General features: G+C 43.4%; 2 protein-coding genes across 3 annotated transcripts in view; one reads left to right on the top strand and one right to left on the bottom strand.

The window, feature by feature from the left end:
• Positions 1-27,998, top strand: part of NABP2 (nucleic acid binding protein 2) — a 52,324-nt gene that overhangs the window by 18,576 nt on the left and 5,750 nt on the right. The window lies entirely within an intron of this gene.
• RNF41 (ring finger protein 41) lies at positions 12-26,259 on the bottom strand. Of its 2 annotated transcripts, none has more exons than XM_036759495.1 (7): positions 26,021-26,259; positions 22,747-22,931; positions 9,113-9,224; positions 5,660-5,931; positions 4,759-4,894; positions 4,375-4,478; positions 12-3,660 (listed from the first exon to the last, which is right to left on the bottom strand). In XM_036759495.1, exons 3-7 carry the CDS (start codon positions 9,200-9,202, stop codon positions 3,309-3,311), a joined length of 954 nt encoding a protein of 317 aa, XP_036615390.1. In that variant the 5' UTR covers positions 9,203-9,224; positions 22,747-22,931; positions 26,021-26,259; the 3' UTR covers positions 12-3,308. The 2 variants fall into 2 exon arrangements, with proteins under 2 accessions (XP_036615390.1, XP_036615392.1); XM_036759497.1 differs by having other exon boundaries at positions 25,986-26,220.

Below are 27,998 nucleotides of genomic sequence, written 5' to 3'. Positions count from 1 at the left end.
ATACCATCTTGTTTTTTCTCTTAGAATTTACTCACATTTATTAATAACTTACATTGTAAACCATAAAACATTTTCAGGCTTACAAAGCATGTTCCTCACAACAGCCCTGTGAGGTAGGCAGTGCAAGTATCATTTCTGATTTGCAGATTAGGAAAATGAAGCCCAGAGAGATGAAGTGACTTTCCCAAGGGCTCACACAGCTAGAAAGGATCAGAACTAGCCACTGACTCCAACCTTTTGACCACAAGCCTCTTCACACTTACAAACGCAATGTTTTACAATCACATTTGCATAGTGCCCCCTGTTCTCTCATTGCTTCGTGTTCCCATGGCCAAAAATTTCTGTCACCTAGTAGCCAACTTATTTTTGATAAGCTTCTCCGCACTGAGCTACACTGGTCCTTAGCCAACAAATTCAAGTCTCTAAAAAAAAAGGCCTAATCAACCACTAATTGGCCAGTTTGGGCTTCAAATGACTTTTTGGGAGAAGTACAGAATGGAGGTAGCACTGAATGGTATTCCAAAGACTTTGCAGCCAATTCTGCATATGTTTTGAGCAATAACATCCCCACTAAAAGCAGGGTTACTCCACGTTCCTGCTCTCAGCCCAGAACCACATTTAAGGTCAGTCGCTACATTCTGGTCACTTCATACTTACGCGCTGTGGTACCAGAGATTGTAACTTTCTTCACAGAGGGATGTTATTTAGGATTTCATTAGTAGCAGGAGGCACTGCATAAGGAAACTCTTACTACCGATGCAGGTCAGGACCTTCTTGATAAACCTAAACCGCTGTAGCTGTTTAGAACACTGAGTGACTAGGCGACTAACCCAGGTAACACGGCCAGCACTGATTCACTGGGCAGGTCTCTGTGGCTTCAAGGCCAACTCTATTGAGTACATCACACTCCTCTTGGTGACAGTTACTATTTACTGTATCCTCAGGTTGCCCCTTCGTTCCATGAGAATGATTATGCAAGTGAAAGGGGGTCACAATTCCCTTCTTTAGTATAGAATCTAGGTTCCCAAAGCAAAGGTAACAAAAGAGGGGAAAGTTCCCACTGTAGGTATCAGAGACAGGGAAGATCAAGGTAGGATTCGAGGCCTTGGATATATAATTCACAGCTAAAAACGAAAGGATTGTATGAAGGTAAAGATACGAGTCTGTGCCATAAAGATACAGGTAGCTGGCAAAAGATTTAAGAAAAACACCCTAAAATGCCACACACACTCACCCCTCCAAAAAAAAAAAAAAGGTGCGACCTTCATAAACTTACACACTGGAGACCAAAACAGTTTATGAAGCAAAGAAGTAATGAAGAGAGATAAAAAGGGGACAAAGGGCAGAGGAGAAACCCTGGTAGAAAGGCTGAGTTAAAAATTTGGTGAGTAGAGTAAAAGGTTTATTATGAATGCAGTCAATACCATGAACACAAACACAGCCAGAACCTGTAGACACCGGTGTGAGGGATGGAGATTGCCCGAATCATGATTCCCAGATTCATTTTAGGTTTTCAGGCAAAAAACAAAGGGGGTTATCTTGGGGTCAGATAGTGGGAAACTTACTAGGTACAATAATTTTGCTTGGTGGAAAAGCTTTTGTCTAATTTCCGAGCTCCTGATGGCAGCCAGAACATATGCCTTTCCTGTCCGGTTCTAGAGGCACCCTAGAAAGGGGACCACTCACCAACTGCAAGCATAGGAAATTCCAAAAAGAACAGAAACTAAATGGCTATGAAATAACCAACCTCAAGCTGTGCCTTGAGAAACAAAACAATTATCCCAGTAGCCAGCTCAGAGTTTGGATGACCAGCTTGAACCTAACCAATGCCAAAGTGGCTATAGCAGCTTGCCCAAACCCAGCCCCACAACTCAAGGGAAAAGAGAAGCTTGTCTTCAAAAATTAATGTTGCAAGCTCCAAGAAGTTTTAGGGTGAGAGGGCCAGAGGCTCCAGCTTTCCAAATGGCTGAGACATGTTGGTCTTTGATGGGAGTCAAACAGAAGACATCTGAGAAATTAGGGTTGGGGAATAGACACATAGGTAGGTCTCTTATCAGCCAAGGGCCACTGTGTTCACCTATGCTCAAGCAAAAGATTAGAATAATGAAGGGGAAGAACAGGCCCCATCCCAACCCTCACACCCAAGATGATCCCCCACAAAAGGAACAGCAAAGGAATAATGTTTTTAATTCTTGTGGGTTTGGGAGGGAAGAGTTTGGATGAGGAGGAGAAAGGGAAAGCTTTTTTGGTCTTTTTTTGGGGGGGGGAGGGGAAAGAGCAGAAAAAAGGAAAGAAAGAAATAATGTAAATAAAGTTTAAAAAGGAAAGAAAAAATAATGTAAATAAATTAAATACCCAACACTTGGCTGAGTGGGGAATGGGAGAGGCCAGAGGTGGCTCACTCTTTTTAAACACAAAACTCGCCAAATGGGGAGAAATATAAACACAACAAAACCTAAAAGCAAATTATTACAAAAAATACTGAACCACAATCACAAGGGGAGGGGGAAGGGGAATCTGGGAACTACCACTGCCCTAGCCATAAAGGACATCAGCCCACCCCACTCTGGCAAAGGCCAGGCAGGGAAGGGCTCTTTCCTGGCTGCACCAACCCACCCCCACCCCAACTCCCAGAACCCATCATTCTATTTATGAAAACGGGGGACAGAAGAGAGGCTCAGTTGACACATTTCAGTAACCACTCACCCACCCATTTCAGCTAAAACCTGCCCCTCACCCTCCCCAAGGGTGGAGGGAAAGATTCCTGCTTGGCACAATAGTCATGAGCACCATCTCCACCCCACCCCCAGTCACCAGTGCTGATCAGTTTCTATTTGGCATCACTCACCACTCCTATCTCTTTCCTTCTGACCTTGCCCCACCCCTTCACATTTCCTCATCAATCCTGCTAAGGACCAGAATGCCTACCTGCTCCAACCTCTTGGTTTGAGGTGGTGCTACACTTCACCCTCTCCTCTAGGAGCAACGAGCAATGGATGTTTTTGTGCCTTCTGCAAACATCTGGACCTAGAGGACGTGGAGGTGGGGGCCCTTCCAATCAGGCTGAAAATGTACAGAAATTTGGGGGGGAAGGAGATAAGAGTAATAGCATCCATATCTGGATCTCCCTCTTGGGCACAGGGGGCTAGAGGTATGTAGGAGAAGAAACTAATGCCCTGGGGCACTTTAGTGCCAGAAGAATGGGAAGCTGGGGCTTGAATATAGGCAAGTGGGGGTGAGAGGGACATGCCCAGTGGAGTGGTAGGGGTTCAGGTTTCCTTCTCGCTTTATAGTCTTGCTGTGGTTTCCTAGATTTCCTCCACGCCATGCGCAAATATCATGACAAGGCCCGGTTCCTGCACCATGTCATCCCCCATGTGCTGGTTTTCACAGGCCATCACTACCACTGCCTGCTTGCCAGGGATACGTTTGGCTACGTAGTTCTCATAGTAGCGCCGGTTCATCTGACGTGTCTCTAGGGTGGCCAGGCCCTGGGGCCAGCTTCGCTCGTGGGCATTTTCAATGAGCTCATTGACTATGGAGGCTGGGCAGCCACTCTCCACCAGAGAGCGCTTGATGACGGCTTGTAGCACGGCGTCCGGCGTGGAGATCATGCCACCCCAGCGTGTCACCCGTGCGGGCTGCAGGGAGTTGACCCACCTGTGTGGAGGGCAATTGAGGAAGTCACTCTAGTCCCACTCCCTCCAACCCAGGCTGCCCTGGACTCTATGCAATTTTATAAACACTGGGCATGGCCCATGCCTTCTCTGAGCCTAAGTCTCTCTCTGTAAAATGGGGACAAGAGCACCTCCATCAGTGTCCTTGTGAGAAACAAATGAGATTTGTAAAATGCTCTTTGCAAACTTTAAAATGGCAACACAAACATGAGCTCTTAGTACACTGCGTGCAAGGCTTAGCTTGTGTGTTTATCCCTTCTTTCCAAACCTGGCTCAGGAGCTGTTTCCTTGCTTTACCCCACCTGACTTCCTACTCCTTAACACAAACTTTCAGACAAAGAAAGGAGCCTTAGCCAAAAAGTTCACTCATGTGTGCTTTGGGTGCATTTTAAATATTAAGCAGCTCTTCTCCTGATTGTATATACTGTCTTCCCTTAAGACCATGAGCTTTAGAGGGGCAAAAATAGCAATTTCTACCTGTGTCTAGAATCCAAAACAGAATTCTGGGTGGTTACTGTCATCTAAGCCACTACACAAATCTAAATCAGGAGAATTCTGAGTTGAAACTAAGGACCCATCTTTTCTATTTTTGCCTTCTATCACCCTTGACAAGATGCCAAGAAGTCTTTTTCCCCTCCCATGGCCCATAGGGTTTACTCTACCTAGAGATTCCCTTGAAGTCTGGAATTCCACTTACTCTAGGATCTCATTGTATTCAATGGTCTCCTCCAGGTTCTGAAGGTTGGGATTGACACTGCGGATAGCTCGCATGTACGCCTTCAGCAGCTGAATGTCCCGCTTCTGTCAGAAGAAAGGAGAGCCAGGACGAGTTATAGGAAACAGCAGGCAAAAAGAAAAAGGGTAGGGCAGCTTAGGGGGATTTTTAGGGAGATAAACCCTAGGTCCAGTGGTATGTTCAAGGTGAGGACTCTCAGCAAAAATTAAGGGGAAGAGGAAGTAGCGAAGACTCCATTCTAAGCATCCACATGACACGATGATGGGTCTTCTCATATGCACCTTATTCAATGACAGGATCGTTGCCACTTTAAACCACCCCATTCCCAAAGGCCCTCAGATGTACCTGCTCAGCCAGCTGGTGCTTATGCTCAGCTGACGTCTTCTCCAGCTCCGCAATGCGCGTCTGCTGCTGCTGCACCACTGAGCGGAGATGCTTAATGCAGTTGTGGTTGGGCAGCTCATCTTTGGGCATCTCCAGGCTACAACCACAGGGCAGAAGAGAGTATGACAGGAGGCTCAGTGACCAAGAATGAGTTTCCAATGCCCAGCCCGACAAGAAGACTGTGAGCATGGAGTCCCATTCCACTGCATAAATGTGCTATGTAGGCTAGAACCTTCTCCCAGTCAAAGCCTTCACGCTTACTATAGCTTTCACTCCTGTACGTTCCCTTCTGCCATCCCTTCTTCTAAAAACCTACCCAGATAGTGTTCTCTCTTCCTGTGTGTAGACCTCAGCTATACAGTTACCCTTTCTCAGAAGCCCTCCCTCCAACCACTGCCACAACTACACATGACCAAACTCTGCTCCCCCACATTCCCAACCCACACTGACTCATGTGAGCTGGAAAGAGCACTGAATCAAGAGGATGAGGATGGGAAAGATGGAACTTAAGCCAGATAAGGAGACCCCTTGATGAGGGAGGGGAAGGAGAGGGAGATGTGCAATCATTTTTCATGGCTCTCTAAAAGGTTATTCTATAGGGTTAGAGAATTTGCCTTTCACCATATCAATTATGGGAAGAGCAAGAGGAAAAGGGTTAAAAATTCCACATGAAGGTTAAACTTTGGGAAGGACATTACTTTGCCCAGAGATTTTATAGCCCAAGAGACAACCTTAGTTTGGCATTCTCTGGGCACGGATGTAGGCTAACCCTCATCTGTTTGGACTACGGGCACAGTAATGGGGAGATGGAAGAACCTCTAACTCTGTGGATTGGAGGCAGGGGTCAGGCGGAAATCCTCACCCACAGCCCTGCTCGCAGGTGACGGGCCGCTTGGGGTTGTGCTCGCAATCACTGAGATGAGACATGAGGTTGTCCAGCCGCACAACGGCACTGCAGCCAAACACAGCGTTGTCACAGGCAATCTGCAGTTTTGACAGCATGTTCCGCATGATCCGGGGGACGGGGCGCAGGTGGGCAACTGTCACTACGCTTCGGTCTACCGGGCACGTCTGCTGCTGAGAGAACCACTGGGTGATGCAGGCATTGCAGAAGGCGTGCTCACAGTGAGGGGCCTGGCAGGGAGAGAGTCACCCAGGAGAGTCAGCAGGGCCTGGGAGCAGTGTTGGCACCATCTCCACAGACCAAGCCAGTCAGAACTCTCCTAGGTAATGAGCTTCAAGAGATCCCTGGAATCACAAGGGCTCCCTCCTTCTCCCCAACAAGTATTTTTATGACCTGGCCAACTGAGACCAAGTGCTCTCTAGGGTTGAAGCAGGTCAAATCGATAAATATTTATTGGGCATCTGCAACACACCTTGCACTTTGGAAATTACAAAGAGCTACACTCTATTCCCTTAAGAAGTTTATAATCTAGCTGGGGAGATGAAACATAAACAAAAGTTAAATAATAATGATTTAAGTAATTTTCAACACAAGGGAAAAGATATCACAAGGCAGTACATGATTAACAAAACTATAAAGATAATAATTGATATAAGAGGATAGGATGGTTGGTGAGTGGGTGGAATTTTGTGAGTAGAAGTTTTTGGAAGGGACAGGATTTGGATGGAAGAAGAGGGGGTCATTCCAGGCAAAAGGAAAGTTATTAAAGAAACTGATTGCCCTTGCTGAGGTTACAAGTCTCTTTTTAGACAGACTGAGGCTATTTTCCTTAGGAGTGCCAACTACTTCCTAGGTGTTACCTGAAACATAGTCCCTGATTTGGAACTTGCCCATCCCCACTATGCAGGCCACTTTGCTACCTTTCTACTTGAGATTCCTCTGCTGGTGTCCAACACTTCGTGTTAGCCTCAACAAAGAGGCCACTGGACTTTTTTGAGACCAGACTCTTCCTTGACTTTGTATTTTCCACTTCAGAAAAGATAAAATAAGATTCCTCTTGTTCTTGCCCTCTCCCTTCTTGCTGCTCAGCCTTTCAAAGTCCTTAGGGGCCAGTAAATTTGAAGTAGGAAAAACCAATGGGCCTTTGTGAGGTCATCACCTAACAACCAGGTTCTGCTGGGTACTAAGGGGGCCCCTTGTTACAAAAAGGCTGACATAGCTGTGAGTTTCTTATACATGAGACACACTTGAATCTCTCTTTTAGAACAAGAGAAACATTCTGCAAAGTCTTGTCTGGAGGTGAAGGGTAGTCACCCATGCAATTTCAATCAATCAAACTACATTAAGTACCTACTATGTACCAGGTACTATGCTAAAAAGAGGCCAAAAAAACCCAAACAACAAAACAGTCCTTGCCCTCAAAGAATTTGCAGTCTAATGGGGAAGACAACCTGTGAACAAATGTATACTAAATAGGAAATAATAGAGGGAAGGCACTAGAATTAAAGGGCGTTGGAGAAGGCTTCCTTTCCCAAAAATAGGACTTAAAGGAAGCCCAGGAGGTCAGTAGTGGGTACGGAGGAGGGATAGTATTTCAAGAATGGAGGACAGCTAGACAGGTCTTCCATACCCACTTGATTCATTTTAAATGACAGCAAAGCTCAGATTGGGCGGAAGGGATAGGGAAACTCACAAAGACCCAGGGACCTCCTGACACGGTCTCAGAACGTTCTCCTCCCATATTTTACACTACTGTTTTTGGTACGAAACTGCGAAGTCTGCAGAGATAGAGCTTATTTCAATTACACTGAAACTGAATTTGTTTAGACACTGCACCTTTCCTCCTCTGGGTGGCTGAAGGGACAGGGAGAAGAGGTAATCCAAGAGCTGAAGCCACAGGGGATCCTTTGTGGTAAAATGATGGAGACTACAGATCTCTCTAAAGTGGTCTTCCAACTTGCGATTCTGTGGGTTTGACTAGGGTGGGGAGCTACTAGTTTTGGAAACTTGTATTTACTTGCCCTAACCCTAGGTGTCACCAGAGCATCCTTCAATTAGTATTTACTAAGTGAGAGCACCAAGGATTCTACAACAGGGCATCTTGTGGTTAAAAATCATTAGGAATTCATCTTACTCAAGCTTTCTGGCTAGTACTTGAACTTCTCACTTCTGTCAGACACAAGTGACTGATCTGTAGTAAGAGGAGGAGTGATTTCTGTCTCCACTAAGCTTGGTGCCAAAAATAGGTCTTAGGAAGGAAGACAGGCAGGTTGACTTCTAGACCAAGGGACGATGAGGACCAATTAAGAGGCTGTATGAATCTTGCTAACTCTCCCCAGTTACATACGCTGATGACAGGGGAGGTAAATAATCACCAGAGGCAGGCACCAGCCAGAAGGGCATGGGGCAGAGCACCAAAAGATTCTCACCTGTCAAGATCTATAAAATCAGAGTTCCCACTTACAGGGGCCAGAGATGAAGCCATGGACAGGAAGAGAGGGCCTAAGTAGAAGACCTTGGCCATACCAACACAGAGAGAGGAGCTAAGGGGAACTTGTCAGGAAATCTAAGCATGGGGTCATGACTGATAGTCACATAACTGTGCAAACACATCACTCCAGCCATCTATTCAGGTTGGCAGCTATATTATTTGATGGTTGCATACCCACTTGATTCCATCCATGAGGAATTTTTTTTTTGTATTTCATTAACTACAACTTTAATGGTTAATTAGAGCTTCTTTGCCAGCACATACATCTTATAGTATTTTATTTTTTCCACTCATCAGCTAACATTTGAACTATCTTCCCAGAAAAATCTGATAGGAATAGAGACTAGACCCATTATTAAATTTTGATAGAGGGAACCTTCAGAAGAGGAAACTCCATCTGCACCTTCTCTGTGACACTTTTAGAGAGTTAAATAGAACACTGAGAGGTTAAGTGCTCTGCACAGGGTTCATACAACTAATATCTCAGAAGTGAGACTTGGACCAAGGTTTTCCTGGCTCCCAAGGCCACGTGTCTATACATTCTACTTGGAGCTTTTCCATCTCAATTAATACAAGGTATTTGAGGAAAACAGAAGATCAACAGATTTTCCCCTCTACTCAGGCAGACCTTGGGGAGGTTGGGCAGCCTCCCCTGCTTCTCTGTTATCCATTCTGTACTGGAGGATAAGAAACCATAAATTGGGACACTTTTGTTTCAGGGCTGGCTTTCTTGATACTCATGGGGATTCCATTCTCTGGGCCTTAGAGTTTCATTAACACTATTGTTTCTCAATGAAGAATGGTTCAGGATAAAGTGAAGCCTAGAAACACAGGAACTCCCGCTCATTATCCCAATTCAACAAGCACTATGTGAGAGATTCAAACACAACACCCATTACTCTTCCACTCTGCCAATTCACCTGTACTGGCTCCTCCAGAACTCCACTGCAGATAGGACAGATAAGGTCTTCATCAACATCCCCCTGGAAACGGGCTACATCATACCCCATGTCTCATCACTGAGACCAGGCCCTGCAGGGAAGAGAAGAGAAGCAGCATTAGGGGTGGTCTACAAATGGGCCAGGCCACATCTCTCCAAACCTAGGGCTGGAGCAGAGCACGTATATTTGGTTGGTAATTTAACTTCTCACCTCAGTTGGATAATTGATTTGCCAAGGAAGGAAGAGAGATTCCTCCTCAACCACTTTTTACACCGTGGTTGTACAACTCAACCCATTTTTGCATAGAAAGATCAACTAGTTCAGCTCAGCCCATGCATGGTACTGCTCCTAAATTCTGGCAGCAACTGCTTTACCTACTACATGCTTTAATTCTCCTCTACACATGCTGAAGGAGAAGGAAGAAAGGAAGTAGGTGCTCCCTGGTCCCCCCATTTTCCAAAGAACTCAGAGTTGCTGAGGTAGTACTTCGGGGAGTTTGTAGAGGGACATATGAGCAGAGAAAGGTAAGAGGTGGGAGATGTGAAGAGATTCACTCCACATTAAGGTTTCATCCTCTTCCCCCAGGGTTTGTACCTATCACTGACTAAATTCCCACCATATCCAAAGCTGACCCAAAGGATACAGAGGGAAAAATCAGGGTTCACCTCAAATGGGGTTCATTATAATAAGGGCCTGGGCAAAGAATCTAGGCTAAGGATTATCTGAGCCCCAAAGAGGGGGTAGTCTACCAGCCTAAGAATATACTTGTGGGTCCCTGAATACTCTGGCTTGGCCAACAATTAAAGACAAGATTATGGAATTATTTACAAGCAAATGAAAAAACCCTAAGTTCAAATATGACCATTTTGGTCTCAGGAAGGAGAATGAAAAACTGTGCTGGAAGTCATCACCTAAACATGGCTTAGAAAGTACCATCCCAACAGCCCCTGTGTGAAGGTTGCTGTATCATCCCAATGATCTTTGGCTAGTAACTTGTATAGGGGAGAGGGGAAGAAAGGGTAACTATAAATACAGATACCTGGAGATGGGTCTTCGGGGATGGAGCAAGCACATGGCCTAACTCACAGGAAAACATGAAAAGGGGGTAGTGGTGGTAATCTCAAAGCCAGGGCTGATTGGACACAAAAGACTGCTGTCAACCAGAGGTGCCCTTTGGGGACACCAGTTTAAATTTGCAGCACATGATGAATCTGACCAGGAATTTCTTCTAGGTCCAAATTGCGGGAAGAGGAAGGAGCTGAATGAGACCCTGAAAGCTGTGACTAAAGCCTAGAGTCCAACTCAGTTTGGTTTGCAGATACTGTCTCTCCTCACACCAGGCAATACTCCACTCAGCTGTCAAACTGATTTTTCTAGAGCTAGGTCTGACCTTGTCCCTTCTCATTCAATTAGCTGCATGATCCTTGGCTTCTAAAGCCCTTCATAATGCAACCTCCTCCTAGCTTTCCACTCTTCTCAGACCTTATTCCCTCCCCCCACCCTTGTAAGCTAGTGATGCTGGCCTCCTTACTATTCCTCATAAAAGATACTCCATTTCCAGATATTTTTGCTGGCCGTTTCTCATGCCTGGAATTCTCTTCTTCTCATCTCTGCTTCTTGGCTTCCTTCAATTCTCAGCTAAAATCCCACCTTCTGCAAAAAGCTTTTCCCAATCCCCTTTAATGCTAGGGCCTTCCCCAAAGACACTCTCCAGTTTATCTGGCCTATGTCTCATTTGAATACAGGTGTTCGCATGTCTTTGCCCCTTTAGACCATTAGCTCCCTGAGGGCAGAGACTGTTTTGTTTGTTTTTGCTAGTCTTTGTATCCTCAGGTATACAATAAGTAGTAGGGTTCCAGTCACATAGAAAACACTTAATAAATGCTTGTTAACTTGATACCACCATCTAGTCTAATCAAACTTAGGAATGGATCAGAAAGAGGAGGGAGTCTTGGGGCAAAGCAGCACCTGGCACCCAGATTCTTTCAGCTAACAATGGAAAGTTACTTTACATTACCTTTTGCTACTCTTCAGATCCAGAAAAGCTAGATAAGCAGAGAATGAAGTGGGCTGGACACCAAAGAGATTAATCCTTCAATCTACAAATGTTGATTATGAGTGTACAGGAGGTGATTTTAAAAGAACCAAAAGTAAAACTCCAATCCAAAGCCTCTTGTAAAAGATTTTCTGTGGCCCTAATTTGTTGAGAAGAAGGCACAATGGTGGGGGGAAAGTAACTCATACCCTTTTTATTTGTGCCAAACAAGAACAAGAAATCAGTATTGCAGTTCCTCCCAAGAAGGTGAAATCCAATATTCCAAACATGAATAAATCTACATTTTTTTGGAGGGGGAAGGCAAGGCAGTTGGGGCTAAGTGACTTGCCCAAGGTCTCACAGCTAGTGTCAAGTGTCTGAGGCCTGGATCTGAACTCAGATCCTCCTGACTCCAGGGTGGTGCTCTATTCACTTCAGCACCTAGCTGCCCTTAAATCTACATATTTTTTAAAGTTTTATTTAAAATCCTTTCAGGCTACTCCAATTTCTTAACTGGAAATATGCTTTTAAAATAAGAGCTTAAATTTTAAAAAATAAAAAAAATTGTTTTGAATGCTTAATTTTTAGTATCACATCAAGTGAACCAGTGGAAGGCACTTTATCATGTGGATTCAGAGATAACAAGTGCAACTATGTAAGAAAAAAATATTTTCTTCTCTTCAGCTAATTCTTTAAAAAATCATTTGGGAATTTTTTAAAATGGAAAAATTTCCCCCAGACTTTAAACTTAAGAAAAGATGAAAACGGAATTAGCTCCATACTCAAATTTTCCTCTTAATGACCAGGCTAAAACAGTCCACTTGTAGCCATTTTTTCCTGGTCCTCTCACCTTCAGCAACCATAGTTAACAGTCTTTGAGGAAAGATAGTGAAACTCTCAGTCTCCTCACAGAATAACAATGAAACCATCATTGTTCAAGCACCTAAAGATTTTTAAAGATACAGTATCTAGTCTCCGTGGGAAGGACTACTGAAGCTGGTAATACTCCCTAAGGCTGCATTAACTACTTATGTTTTTACTGAGTTTTTTTCCAAATAGGAACAAAACCATCCCAATATCTGAGTACTCTATTGAATTTGAGTTTATCTTTACACAGAAAACAAAGTTTTAAAAATCTATAAACATATTTTTTGTGGCTTTAGAAATTAGGACACATAAGCTGCTTCTATCAGTTAAATAAAACTCCTAAGAACTAGGGACTCCTAATAATTTGGGGCCCTCAGGGGTCACTTCATTTACTTCCACCTGAGGGAAAAGTCCTCACTACAACTTCCTAGAGGAGGCTATCAATAGACAGGAAGTTCACTGTTGGCCAGCGCTAACTGCTACAGAGGGTTGTTGTCCCCGCCCCCATACTGAGGCCAGATTTGTGGCACTTCTCTTCTACTGTTAGAGGAAATGGCTTCAAATTCTAACTCTGCTACTTAATATCAGACCCTGGACAAATCACCTAACACCCTCAGAGCTGTATTATCCAGCTCTATATCCTAACCAGTCCTATTAACCAACTACTAACACCATAAGATCACTGATCTAGAGTTGGAAGAAATCTCAGAGGCAAGATCCAGTCCTGTATCTTTTATATAAGGATCATTGAAGCCCAGAAGATTGAGTACCTTCCCCAAGGCATCCTCTGGCTCTCTACTGAAATACAATTCCTCTTCCTATACGACAAACCTTCAAGAATATAATGACATTTTATTATTTCCCTCTGTCTTCTCCAACTTAAACATATCCAGTTCATTCAACCACTATAAGACACCAACTAAATGTGAGTTATATGGACCTGGTTTCCATATACTTCACCATAGAGGGGTTGCCCTTTTTGTCAATGCGGCTGGTAAAATTTAGTGTCCAAGAGAGGATATTACATGTGGTCTGACCAGTGCAGTGTATAGAGAATAGAACTACCACTTCCTTTGCTTTGGACACTAAGCTTCTATTAAGATATCCTAAGGTTGTGTTAACAATTTTAACTGACAGCTTTTTCCAAACCATAACAAAAATATTACACTATCTAATGGTTAATCTACAGAATTTGAGACAGTTTACCTTGTACTTTCACAATGTTTGAAATAGTTTTGATAAAGAAAACAACCAAATCCTAACATTTTTTCTAGAGTAGCTGCAAAATCTAGTTAAGTATCAAAATAAATTGCTGGTGTATTACTTTAAAAAAATGTAAAAACTTCATTAAGAGTCTATTAAAAATATGAGTGGCCTTTTTGCAGAAAAAAAGTGATTAAATACAATCTTCTGGACTGATGCTGAATCTAAAACCAGAAAAGAATTTAGATATCATTTGACCCAACTCCCCATCTCAAATGTGATCTGCCTTCATCTGAGGTTTCGGAATGACCAGTTCTGGATGCTGCAGTATCTTGCGTCTGTCTAAATTAGGGAGTGAAAAGAACTCCAGGGGCGGAGCCAAGATGGCAGCTAGAAAGCAAGGATTTGCTTAAGCTCTCCCCCAAATCCCTCCAAACACTTGTAAAAAATGGCTTTGAACAAATTCTAGAGCTGCAGAGCCCATGAAATAGCATAGGGAAGCAGGTCTCCAGCCCAGGACAGCCTGGATGGTCACTGGAAGGGTCTATCTCACAGTGGTGGGAGCTGCGCCAGGACAGACCAGACCAGGAGTCCACCGGAGCAGGCCTTAGAGCCATGGCAGTTACCAGACTTCTCAACCTACAAACGCCAAAGACCATGGAGCAGGTGAGTGGGAAAACTGCTGGATCACGTTAGAAAGCATTCTGGCCGTCAGCCCTGGGGGTGGAGGTGGTGTAGCAGTGGACCTCCAGTGTCAGCTGCTTCCAGAATCCCTGGCTCACATAGTGGGAGGAATCAAGTGGCAGACCAGAGAGGGAGTGCAGGGTTTGCTTTGCCCTGCTTGGATCTGGGCCACAATCCTGGTTGGCGATTCTTGGGGGAGGAGAAGCGCTGCTGTGGCAGCGCTTGCAGTGACTGTGGAGTAGAAGTACCTCTGAAAACAGCAGCGCAGCCCCCAAAGCTTGGGACAAAGCACTCTATACTCTACAAGCAGTCATACCCTGACAAAAAACTCAAAGGTCAAGTAGTTGGCTGGGAACATGTCCAGGCAGCGAAAAAGGATGCAGTCAGACTCTAGTATCTTTTTTTTGGTGACAAAGACCAAAACATACAGCCAAAAGAAGTCAACAAACTTAAAGAGCCTACATCAAAAACCTCCAAGAAAAATATGAATTGGTCTCAGGCCATGGAAGAGCTCAAAAAGGATCTGAAAAAGCAAGTAAGAGAAGTAGAGGAAAAATTGGGAAGAGAAATGAGAAGGATGCGAGAAAACCATGAAAAACAAGTCAATGACTTGCTAAAGGAGACCCAAAAAAATACTGAAGAAAATAACACCTTAAAAAATAGACTAACTCAAATGGCAAAAGAGCTCCAAAAAGCCAATGAGGAGAAGAATGCCTTGAAAGGCAGAATTAGCCAAATGGAAAAGGAGGTCCAATAGATCACTAAAGAAAATACCACCTTACAAATTAGATTGGAGCAAGTGGAAGCTAGTGACTTCATGAGAAATCAAGATATTATAAAACAGAACCAAAGGAATTAAAAAAATGGAGGACAATGTGAAATATTTCATTGGAAAAACCACTGACCTGGAAAATAGATCCAGGAAAGATAATTTAAAAATTATTGGACTACCTGAAAGCCATGATCAAAAAAAGAGCCTAGACAACATCTTTCAAGAAATTATCAAGGAAAACTGCCCTGATATTCTAGAGCCAGAGGGTAAAATAGAAATTGAAAGAATCCACCAATTGCCTCCTGAAAAAGATCCCAAAAAGAAAACTCCTAGGAATATTGTCACCAAATTCCAGAGTTCCCAGGTCAAGGAGAAAATACTGCAAGCAGCCAGAAAGAAACAATTTGGGTATTGTGGAAACACAATCAGGATAACACAAGGTCTAGCAGCTTCTACATTAAGGGACAGAGGGGCTTGGAATATGATATTCCAGAGGTCAAAGGAGCTAGGATTAAAACGAAGAATCACCTCCCCAGCAAAACTGAGCATCATGCTCCAAGGCAAAATATGGCTTTTCAATAAAATACAGGACTTTCAAGCTTTCTCAGTGAAAAGACCAGAGCTGAATAGAAAATGTGACTTTCAAACACAAGAATCAAGAGAAGCATGAAAAGGTAAACAAGAAAGAGAAATCATAAGGGACTTACTAAAGTTGAACTGTTTTGTTTACATTCCTACATGGAAAGATGATGTGTGTAATTCATGAGACCTTTCTCAGTATTAGGGTAGTTGAAGGGAATATGCATATATACAGAGAGGGCACAGGGTGAGTTGAATATGAAGGGATGATATCTAAAAAAAAAATCAAATTAAGGGATGAGAGAGGAATAGATTGAGAGAGGGAGAAAGGGAGAGATAGAATGGGGTAAACTATCTCACATAAAAGTGGCAAGAAAAAGCAGTTCTGTAGGAAGGGAAGAGGGGGCAGGTGAGGGGGAATGAGTGAATCTTGCTCTCGTTGGATTTGACCTGAGGAGGGAATAACATACACACTCAATTGGGTGTCTTACCCCACAGGAAAGTAGGAGGAAGGGGATAAAAAAGGGGGGATGATAGAAGGGAGGGCAGATAGGGGGAGGAGGTAATCAAAAGCAAAACACTTTTGAAAAGGGACAGGGTCAAAGGAGAAAATTGAATAAAGGGGGATAGGATGGAGGGAAATATAGTTAGTCTTTCACAACATGTGTATTGTGAAAGGGTTTTACATAATGACACGTGTGGCCTATGTTGAATCACCTGCCTTCTTAGGGAGGGTGGGTGGGAAGGGAAGGGGGAGACAATTTGGAACTCAAAGTTTTAAAAGCAGATACTCCAAAAAAAAAAGTTGGTTTTTTTTGCATGCAACTGAGAAATAAGATATATAGGGAATGGGGCATAGAAATCTATCCTGCTCTACAGGAAATTAAGGGGATGGGAGGGAATGGGGTGACAGAAGGGAGGGCTGACTGGGGAACAGGGCAATCAGAATATATGCCATCTTGGAGTGGGAGGGAGGGTAGAAATGGGGAGAAAATTTGTAACTCAAAATGTGGAAATCAATGTTGAAAACTAAAATATTAAATAATAAAATAATTGTTAAGAAAGGCAAAAAAAAAAAAAGGGGCTCCAAAGTGTTTTAATATCTCAACTCTGAACTCAATTCACTTCCCCAATTCAGACAAATTCTACTAAGGCTCAACATCTAGTTCTCCTCCCTGACACGTGCCCCCCACCCCACCTCCCAACCTGAGAATCTCCTGGAAACCTGTCATTTCCTGCCCATGTCTATGGAGATTTTCTAGTTACATGATTACTGAGACATACATCTGCCCTAGTGACAGATAAGATGCTTGGTCCCCTGCAAAAGTGTCACTGCCATGGCAGTACCAGGATCTCCTAAGGTCTGGAGAGATCTCAGGAACCTGGCTAGCTTAGTCTATCTGGAGTTGGAACAGGCTGACAGGAAGATGAAGAGCACAGAGGGGCTAAGGTTGCTTCCACTTACATGTGTCAATAATCTTTCCCACAAAGATTGTACCAAGAAGCTGAATGCCTGGGAGCGGACTAGGAACACTCTAAATCTCTGGGGATTCGATACCCTCTTAATATGTTCCTCTATCCTCCAGAAGGAAGTACTGGAGTTACAAAAAGCTATAGGGAAGAAGAGTAGATACAAGGCCCTCAAAGTCAGAGGAGGCATTTTGGGCAGTAAACAAATCCAATTGAATAGTTCTGGGCCCATGAAATCTCCAAGCACCATTCTCTGGCTTAGTAAGCCTAACCAAAGCTGGAGTTTGTTTTGTTTTGTTTTAAATAAAGAAATCAAAAAGGGAGGCAGGGAAGAGACAGCATTGGTCTCATAAAGGAAAAAGCACCTCTGGTCCCAAGTATCTTTCCAGAATGGGGCCCATGAGGTCTTGCAAATGGCCTGGAGACCACGGGCTAGCCCTGCTCCTCATTCTCAAGGCCTGGTGTCCCTCCTGTCCTCTTCAGATTCTTGTTGGGCTGCTAGCACAGATGAAGCTCCAACATCTTCACAGCCCTTGGCTGGACCCGTCTTTTCTAGTCTGCCTCTAGAGCAATAGGAGAACCTGGAAAATTTCTTTTAATCACTTCACTTCCTGTCCTTCAGTGTACACATACACACACACTCACACTCACTTTGGCAAGAAATAGCGGAAAACAATCAACAATCTTGGTGTAATCAGACACTCCCCTCCACCATCTGGTGAAGCCCTCTCTAAGAGACAAGTCAAGTCATTAAATTGTTCCCTATGCCCAGGGCCTTTCTTTTTAATGATTTTTTTTAATCAACCAGCATTTGTTAAGCACTAACTACATTCCAGGCATTATACTAAGTTCTAGGAATACAAGGAAAAAACAAAAACAATCCCAACCATCAAGAAATTGATGAAATCCCATTCTAATGGGAAAGAGCACATATACATCTGAATCATCAAAATTCAGAGTAGAAGATCTGAGAAAAGAGAGCCTATTTATTCCCTAATGAGTCTAGCAGGCCAGTCGAGTATCCAGGAAAGGAAGAGAAGCTCCACATTTACATCTCAATCCCTCAAGGAAGCAAGCCTGCTCCCACAGGGGTGGGAGTCCCTCTCTGGTGGCTTGTGCATCCAATAAGCTGAACAAACAATAAGCAGCACATCAGCTAGCCTGCTTATCTGTTTGGGAGAGGTCTTAGGGTTTGCAGAAGGCTGCCATTCTCCAAGGCCCAGAAAACCTCTTGGGAGACTTTTCAGTAGTAACACACAAAAGAATAACATACCTTGGACCCAATAACACCTAGGCTCTGGCCACCATGCAGGTTTCTGCATTCCCCAGTTTGCCAGAGTGCTGTCTTTGGACAGCCATGTTTTGGGTTTCCCTTGTGACTTTCTACCAATCCTTAGGTCTCAAAAAAATTAAAGAGTTCCTGTGTACTAGCCATAGACATCTTGCTCCAGCCAAGGGATGGACAGGCTATTTCGATGCAAACAGATGCTGTTTAAAGACATCATGGGTATTCTCAAAATATGTAATGGCATTTTACCACGACTTCTCAATTAGGATGGGGAAAAAGCCCAGAAGAAAACCAAAGACTAATACAAGTACCAAGTACAGATATGTCCCCTCCCAAATGTGCCTGTGTACACATACACAACCCCAGAAATTAGAGAAGGTGTTTATTCACATTACATAAGGTCTGACCCTTAACAGCTGTGATTTCCTATACTTAAATTTTCTTGGGCCTCGGGGGAAAAAAGAGGTTGTCTGAGATCATTTCTTAAGGTGCCTTTTTTTTTTAAATTTTTTAATAAATTTTTTTAGGTAAAAACTAGGGGGAGCATTCATTCTTTTTACAAATGCTCTTGGGTAAACTAATTAGCAATACGGCAAGAAAAAAAATTAGACTAGCATCTCATATATTACAGTGAATTTTAATGGTTGATAGACAAATATTTATTTTAAAAAAGCATAAATACAGATCCAAAGTGTTACTTTACAAAAGGATTTACCACAAGGAATTTTCAAAACACCAAAATTCCTTTCACCCAAAAGGATCCATGATCACTTCGATCTGAATATTTCCTGCAAGGATACAGACCAGCCTAGCCACATGACTCTTGTTCGTCTTTCCACAAATTCACCTTAGCCATCCACGTATTTTCCCTCATCCCACCTATGACTAGCTCTTATGATCTCCTCACGTCTTTTACTCCTGTTTTTCCAAGTTCCTTATTTGTTCTCTACTGTGGGCAGATCACACCTACCACCTGCATTTTACTCTCTGTATAATACTCATTTTTAATTCTTTGGAGACTTCTATTCCATGTCTTACAGGTATATAACATAAGTAAGAATTGGTATTAAAAAAGATGGGCTTTTGTTTCTGGGAGAAGTTTGGGGTTATTAAAAGAATTTTGCCATTTCTTGAAGTCAATCCAGCCCCCTCCTCTTCTCATTTCCTTCTGAATCCAACTTAATTTGGATCCATTTGTACCGGATTTCTTCCCTGCCCCCCCCCCCTTCAGATGTACATAATGGTGGAAAAGTCCACCCAACTCCAAGTCAATCTGGGCAATAGACATTTATCACCCACTTGATACTGTGATAAAGCCAAATCATTCCAAGTGGTTATGGAGCTCTCATATGAAGCTCAGAAATGTTTTGGGGCTTGATGCACCAGCATCATTTATCTGCAAATAGAAACTGTAGCATCTAATCATCCAATTCACATTGGTTTCTGTGATGGACCTTCTCCATTCAAAGTATCAAATATTGCTGGCAAGCATACATCTTCTCCCTGTTATATTCCTCACCTGATACTTTGATCAGAGGTGGGCCAAAAAGGTTCTATTGTTAAGTCTATTAAGAAACCTTAAATGATTTTGATGTACAAATGAGAGCCTTTAAATTGGTTTTTGCTCTACCAAAATTAAGTACTATTTGTAACGAAATGATAAGCACAGTCGGGTTTTATATTCTCAAGAGCTTTCAGTAAATTTTGTGGTGGTAAAAGTTAAAGGCTGCTGTGGTATCATCTGAAAAGCCTATCTTTTCTCTACTTGTACAGTATATGGAGAGAATTCTCATGAAAATTTTGTATATACAGAAAAGTAGATACATAGGTCAGCTTGTCTTTTTCAGGATTAATAAATGTCTGAATTTTCCCTCAAAACTTTGGTTTCTTATCTTTCGGATACTTTGTAAATGATCCCTGAAAACAGATCTACTCTATGTACACCGATCTATTAAAATCCACTAGATTTGAAGCTCCTTGAGGGCAAAGAGTGTCTTTTGCCTCTTTTTGTATCCCCAGCACTTAGCATAGTGCTTGGCACATTGCAGGTGCTTAATAAATGTTTACTGAATTGAAATGAATCTAATCCAGTTGCTTTCCTTGTCTTAGTTCATCTTCCATTTACTGCTACCTCCTTTTGTAAGTACGTCCAGGACTATGAAGGTGATGCCCATGTGTCACCACACTGACTCTGATGGTGAAAAGTTTTTCATGTTATCTTTGCAGATCTCTTCTACTCTTGTTCGTTGTTCCCCTTAAATGGCTTCAGAATGACTTTTCTTCATCAGGTTCCTTGCTATACTTTCTTAAAACTGATCTTAACCCTTCTCTATTTTGAGGCAACCTCTCTCGCAGACTTCCATCATCTTTCTTCATAAGTATAAATGTGGGTATGTATATGCGTACGTGTATATGTATAGCTATAGAGAAATATATCCACACTTTATTGTAGCCTTGGGGGAGGGAAAAAATACCAAAGTAAAAAAGTGCACAGCCAGAGAACAAAAGAAAACTTACAAGGAAGCAAAGAAAAGATGGACAGCTCTCAACACGTGCAGTATTTATCGTACAGGCTTTCTTGAAATGAAAATTTGTTACGTATTTTGAATCCTCTCTTATGTTCTGCTATGCACATGACATGCTTTTCCTCCCCTTTCTTACTTTGTATTTAAGTTCCAACATGTAAGTTTACGTATTTAAGTTCCAATATTTGAGTTTATGATACGTTTTTGTTTCTTTTCTCTATTCTGCATTTGTGTTCTGGTGTTTGAGTCTAAAATAAAATTTAAAAAAAAAAGTATAAACGTGTGTGTGTATAAATAACAAAAGAACTTATAGTCTCAAATGGCATTTCCTTTGAGGGTCATTACTCTCCACAAGTCACATGTTTGCTCACTGGGGGATGTTTTTCAGGTTGATTTGGTCTTCTCACTGTGGCAGTTGATTTATATTAGTTAAAAACTTCTGTATAAAATTATAATCAATGTCTATGCCCCTTTCCTTTACTATTTTTCATTATCAATAATTTGTTTGATTAGGTCAGGACTAAGTTCCATGTCTTTTCATCTTTATCACTTTTTCTTCAAGCTAAAGCTAGTTTGCCCTTTGCTCTGATAATTTGGCAGTCTGACCATAGAGAGACAATCATTTCAGGAATGACTCCCAAACAGGGAGGAAGGGAATAATCATTTATTAAGCACCTACTATGTGTCAGGCACTGTGCTAAGTGCTTTACAACAGTACCTAATCTTTGGTCGGCTGTTCAATTATAACCAATTTAATGTTTTGTGATGTGATTTGGTGCTAACTATATCTGGAACCTATTGGTTCTTTTCTTGAATAAAGTATTAATGAAAAAAGACTACACAGAAGCTTCTGGGCTCTATGAATCTTTGATCTCTCCCATCCCTTTATTCTTGACCTACATGTTTTTCACCATCACCTATTCCAACTTTTACACTTAAGTCACAGTGTATCAGATGATGATGATTTGAATGCAAGAGCATTTTCTAGTTTTTCTAAGAAATTTCTCAACTTCCTGCCTCCCCCCACCTCCAACCAATGATGGTGCATAAATTGCAACCATTTTTATGGTGATTTTTTGGGGCAAAGAATGGGTATCCCATGAAATGATATTTATCCCTACCACTGAAATAAAACCAATTCTTTGTCTCTCTAAAAAGTGTCTGTAAGCTATCCCTCTGTCTAGCTAACCGCAACCTCTTTTTTCGGTTTCATTTATAAGGAGAATGACAAGATTGATGTGACCTGTCTCCTTCAGCATTGAGTATACTTGCTGATCACAGGACCAAGATTTCTCATTTAGAGTACCAACAGCCAAGGGAAAATTCCTATGGTCTAAAAACTGTGGTTCTTAACATCCCTTGCCATTTTTCTGTGACCATCACTACAGAGAGCAAAGTAACCAAACAGGACTGAGGGCCATTCTGTAATTTTCTTTGTTTCATGGGCTGTCATGGCCAATTAATTCCTCTTCTAGTGGTCAACCTACTGTATTTAGCTGGTGGTTCCTTAGAAGGCAGACTCAGTCTGTTGCTAAGCCATACTCAAACCCTTGCCACCAGGGCAGACTCTGACTCAAGTTTATATTCTCCTAGCACTAGTAGCCTTCATGGTCCCAGGGTCACTGCCATGCTTCCATGTGCTATGAGAGCCTCTGTAGAGGCTAAGCTCCCTTAGTATATTTAAAATATAACCCCATCTAGAAATGAGTTCAATTTGTACACAATTTTCTAGGAAAAAACTAACACATAAAACAAGGCCTAACGACATCAAAAGGCCAGTTATTTATCACTTAAATAACATTCTGAACACTCAGAACAGAAACTCTCCTACTCTCCTTGCTCTGTGTTTGGGAAGGGGGGAGGAGAGGAGAAGGGCACAATAAAAGGAATCTAAGTCAATTCCTTTTCCCAAAGAATTTATCATCTAAGATGCAGCCTTGGTCCTGTTGGCAGACAGGACAGACACATGTGAAAATCATTAAGATTTCCTAGGCAACTAAAAACAAGTGAAAACGAACATAGGTGCCAGAGTGTGAAACACTGAAAATGAAGAACGAAGAAATGGACAAAGCTCTGTGCAGTGAATCAGGGTTTTTGACTGGAAAGACTGAACTCTGAGGAAGGGATAGGACATGGCTTGTTAGAAGGGAGCTGAAACAGCATGGTCTTGAGCCAATGGTCTGTTTTTACCTGGCAGATGGCGTGGGGCAGGGTCCCTGTTCACAAGGCTCCAGCCCCCTCACGACTCCACTCGGTGCCTCTCATGATATGCTCCCAGTAACCCATCTTGTATGTTATGATCAGACTCATTCTTCCATCCTAATGATGAGCTCCATCACCAAGGGGATGGCCGTGATGTCATAATCAGGATTGCTCTATTAATAGAAACAAGGAAAAGAAAGGTGAGTCAGAGAAAACTCGACTCTACTCAATGGGGAGCGGGGAGGGAGAGAGAAATAGGTAAACAGACTTGAAACTGGTAATCAAATGGGGAGGATGAGGCAGCTGTGACAGATGAGGCAACATGACAGTTTCCAGTGAAAGGCCTGCCCACTATCAGGAAAAGAGTTTTGGATACATAATCATAGTCATAGCTGAGGAGGCTCAAACGTAGATTTCAGTAAAAGGATAGGGAGGAGAACAAATTAAAGGGGGAAAAAAAGGGAGAAATGAGGCATTTTCTGAAATAGACAATCATTTGTGTTTTAAGATAGTCTGTGAAGAAATGTCACTTCAATTCTTAAAAGTGGTAAACCTTCAGCTAGGCACTGCCCAGGTCCTGTAATACTACCTCATCAAAGTTCTAGCCATTGTTTAAAAGTTTACCAAATGTTTTCATATCCACTGTCTCACGTAGAAAGCACTTACCCTACCTCCAAACAGAAGATGCAAGACTTTTCTCACAGGCTATGCACTTGCTCAGATGTCAATCAATAAGCATTTATTATGGGCTTCCTATGTGTCAAAACACTGTGCTAAGCCCTAAAGGTACAAGGAACACACACACAAAAAACTTTCTGTCCCCAAAGAACTCACATTCTAATGAAAGAAACAAAATCCACGTAACTATGTACAAAATGAATACAGGGCAAATGGAAGGTAACCTCAGAGGGAAGACACTGTGGGGAGAGAGGGAGGGAAGGGCAAAAGGTGATATTTGAGTTGTGTCTTGAAGGAAGCCAGGAGGCAAAGTTAAGGAGGTGGAACATTCTAGGTATGGAAAAATGAGAGGATAGTTGGGGAATGCTTGGTTCAGATAGAAATTCCCCACTTCCCAGCTACTCAGAAAATAATCAACAGGCTTTAGGATAAGAAAGGCTGAGGTAATACAGGAGGAAGCAGTCCTACAACACCAGGTAAGACTAAATGATCAAGAGGTTAATTTGCTAAAAAAATAAAAAAAAGATAGCTGTGTAGACACAGGTCTACACAGGTACAGATAAAGGCATTAAGGAGAGAAGAGATAAGGCCCAATCATGCTTTTTGTACCATAAGTACATTTAGCTATACACCAAACACATACTTCTCATGTTAAATAATCTTAAAGGGAAGTGGCAGGGTAATTATTGCTATTATGTATAATAAAAGGTATGTTTCATCTTCTGAGCCTAGAGTAAATGTCAATTAGTTTGACACTGGTCTGCAATAATGACATAAGTGTAGAAGCACTATTTAAACCAGAGATTGACTCTCCGATAAAAGGGTAAGGGCAGTACTACTCATGGTCTGTCATCTTGCAGGTTCTTTGGTTCCACAAAATGATAAAACATGGCCCATTCTCTTCTTCCAGTATCAAAGAAGATCAGATGTCATACATCTTTCATTCAGAAATTTCATTCCATTTCACAACACCCCATCAGTTTCAGAGACTAGCTGTTCAATTCATGGCCCAAGCCTAAAATTGGTGATTCAGCAGGCACTCACCATGCCCTTAGTGTTTCTAAAGATACGTCACTAAACCAGCCTCATTCTGCCCTTCCCTTCCCCCCAGCCAGTACTTCCCTAGGTATCACAAATCCTACAATTTCTAAGTCCCCTTGGTCAGGCCAGGGTCATATAACATTTCACAATTTTCCAAAAAAGTATAAAACTGGAAGGCAGGAGGTCAGAGTGGTTGTACTGATACTGCCATGGCTGTCTAACCTCAATTAGATCTGTTGATGTCTTCATACTTCTATTTCTTTGTTTTGTCAAATGTAGATCATACTTTCCCAATGTATGGGTTGTTAAGAAATTCAATAAGATAGGAGGATGCGCAGGGAAACATAATATAACGAAGTGAGATGGTATTCATACTATATTAACACAATGCAAAAGAAATTTGAGTTGACAAGTTGAGAGGTAAGGAGCATCTAGTCCAACCTCAAACTAAAGCATGAATCTTTTTTTTTTTTGGAGGGGTGAAGGCAGGGCAATTGGGGTTAAGTGACTTGCCCAAGGTCGCACAGCTAGTAAGTGTGTCAACTGTCTGAGGCCAAATTGAACTCAGGTCCTCCTGACTCCAGGGCCCGGTGCTCTAAAGTATGAATCTTAGTGGGGCACTCACCAACCTTAGGGCAACCCATTTTGTTTTTGGTCAGCTGTAAATGCTAAATTTTCTGTGTGTTAAGGTGATGTCTACTTCCCTGTAACCTTCTGTCTTACTATTGGCTAGTTGGTTCTAGAGTTCTGCCCTCCAAGTATTGGGGAATCAAGGTAGAAATTGATGAGAGGAACCGGAGAGTCTTAAGTTGCTGCTTCTTCCGAAGTGGAAGATAATCTTGGCTGTATACTCAAGAAAAGTAACATAGTTGAATTAGTCCTATACTTCCTCTCTGAAATTCCATCCCGTGGACCACCTTTGGTTCTGCAGCCGTCCTTTATTAGAATATCTTTCTTGATCTTCCATTTTGTTGACCTAATTAATCAACTTTTTGGTGGGGTTACTTGAGTACTGTTAGGCAAAACAAGCTGCCTGTTCCTGTTAGCCAATTCCCTCCGAGAAAGCCCTTCCTCTCCTCTTACTAGTCTCCCCTCAGCCTCCAGTTTGGGAAGATTTCTTTGCATTAATATTTAAAGGCTAAGCAGAAAACCATGAGGACGGATGAAAGAAATGTGGGATTCCTCCTTGGAGCAGGAAGGGGTGAGTGAGGGAGCAAGGCAAGAAGTGGGGAAGAGAGGCTCAATTACCCACTGATGGAAAGTGGGTGAGGGACTAAAATTAAGAAGGTCCCAGGTGGGGAGGCAAGCTCGGGCTCCCAGGCTTGCCTCATCTTCTCTCTACTTAACACCACTGTGTTCTCCAGCCCCTCCAGTTTTTCTGCCTCTTCGGGTCCCTCCTCCTCCTCCCCCAGTCCCTTCCACCTTTCATCCAGCCAACACCCCTCCCCAATTCTGATCTTCCCCACCTGCCCGCCCACCCCTCCAAACCCGGACTCCTCCAGCCCCACCTCCCAGACATCTCGCGCGCAGGCGCAGTACGCACCGCCCTGGGAGCGGTCTGGACCCGTCGCTCCCCGGGCTCGGACTGGCCTGGCCTCCTTGCGCTCCGGGCTACTTCTGCAGGAGAAGCGGCTGCGGCCGCGTGCTGGGCTCTAAAGGCCTCTTCCCCGTAGCTCCTCGGAGAGGGGGGAAAGGGAAGGGAGGACTCTGAGCCCAGACCGGATCCGTCCAAGCCAGACTCTTTGCTCCGCCTACCACTGCTACGCATTCCACCGGAAATACGTCGCCACGACACAGCCCGCCTCCTAATGGGATCTCTGGCCGGAAAGGGGAGATCTCGCCTGGCCAATGAGAAAGGTGGAAGCTCTAGTTTGGCCCGCCTTCCCCGACCGGAAGTTTTCGTGATTCCGAAAGAGGACAACGTAGCTGACTGGGAGGGGAGAAGACTCTGTCGCTCTCCTCAACCGCCCGCCCCCCCCCCCCCCCTGCGGCACGCCTCCCGGAGCTGGGAAGGATATTTTGTTACTTGAAATACCTCGAAGGGTGTCGTTAGGGGGCGGGGCTCCTTTGTAGTGCAGCTCGCTTGCACGTGTTTCGCCTCGAGGGCTTGTTTGGCTGGAGGTGTGGTGGGAAGACGTGAAAAGAACCTCGTCTGGGAAGCGAGATCTCTCCTAGGCTTTCCCCTTGGGCGCCGGGCCTCCTCTGCCGTCCGGAGGCTTCTGCTGGTCTCCCGTCTTCCCATGCTGGCTCCCCTAACCTTCCCCATCTCCCCAGCCGGAGGTCGAATCCCCTTGTACTTGAGAATACGGCATGTCTGTCTCCTGGGGAGGCCTCGGTAAGTTTGGTGAAGAGGTCTAGACTTGTTCCCCGGAAATCACATTTATACTCTCCCGTATACCTCTCAAAAGCTACCTCCTGCCCAAGGCCGCTCGTTGAATGTATTCCCTCCGATACTCCGAGAGTTCTCAGGGACACAGATGTAGGGAACATGAGGAACCGAGGTTGACCGAGCTTGGGGGAAACTCAAACTTCTTGAATGAGTACAGCCCAGGTAGAATGGAATGGAGATTAAGGGCCTGCTGTGTGCCAGGCACTTCGCTAAGCGCTTTACAAATGTGACTCGTTTGATCCTCGGGATTTGCGGGTAACCAGTGTAAAACACTGATTTCTGAGAATTCAATTCAGCAAGTTTGTGTTATGCGCCTACTGTGTACAAAGGTTCTGGGATACCAAAAATTGAACCAGTCCCTGCCCCCAAGGAACTTAAATTCCACTGGAGAAGGTAGGTGCTCTGTAAACCCAAGGGTATCATGGCTGTTTTTCTCAATCTAGGTTTTACATTATAATTATGGACACTTGCTATGCATAAAAACTTTTTTATTTTCTGATGGATAGGGTTCTTGCACGTCAGTCGTTTACTGTTGTTAGTGGCAGTCTCCTAATGATTGTGGTGGAACAAGGGAAATCTGGCATCCCGTTCCAAAGACATGGAATTAAGTCCCCTTTCCCCCTTCCCAGCAGAATAAAGACGAGTTTGGGGATACTTGAGAGATGTGGATATTCTTGTGTTAATGCTTCCTTCTGGAGCCAAGGATGGGTCAGTACTACAGAGGAATAGTCTTAGAGCTCCCTCCTCTGCCCAGATGAGGAGGGACTGGACTCATCCTCCAGGGGTTAAATTATGCCATATTCCGAAAATGTCAGCGAAGGCATTGGAGTCAAGTCAATAAACATTTATTAAGTGCCTGCTATGTGGTATGCGCTGTTGATAGTAAGAAAAGTTAGGGCAGTCCTAGTGCCCAAGGAGCTCACGGTCTAAGTGGGGGGCGACCACACGTAAACAGCTATGTCCAATAAGCGAGATACGGGACAAACTGGAAATGGCCCCCAATGGAGGGCACTAGGATTACGGAGGGTCGGGAGAGGGGCGATTTTAACTGTAACTTGAAGGCCGGCCAGAGAGGCCAGGACCGGGGGACAAGCGGGTGATATTGCCGGCAGCCGATGCATCTGCTTCGAGG

The sequence above is a fragment of the Trichosurus vulpecula genome, chromosome 5, assembly GCF_011100635.1.
Source record: "Trichosurus vulpecula isolate mTriVul1 chromosome 5, mTriVul1.pri, whole genome shotgun sequence".
Taxonomy (NCBI): Eukaryota; Metazoa; Chordata; class Mammalia; order Diprotodontia; family Phalangeridae; genus Trichosurus; species Trichosurus vulpecula.
This window is presented reverse-complemented; position numbering and strand designations above follow the sequence as displayed.

Excerpts from the sequence above, each read along its gene's own strand:
- RNF41 (XM_036759495.1), bottom strand. The coding sequence starts at position 9,202 with ATGGGGTATGATGTAGCCCGTTTCCAGGGGGATGTTGATGAAGACCTT. Across the intron at positions 5,932-9,112 it reads TTCTGGAGGAGCCAGTACAG|GCCCCTCACTGTGAGCACGC; the intron begins GTGAATTGGCAG and ends TCTCCCTGCCAG. Across the intron at positions 4,895-5,659 it reads ACCTGCGAGCAGGGCTGTGG|CCTGGAGATGCCCAAAGATG; the intron begins GTGAGGATTTCC and ends CTGTGGTTGTAG.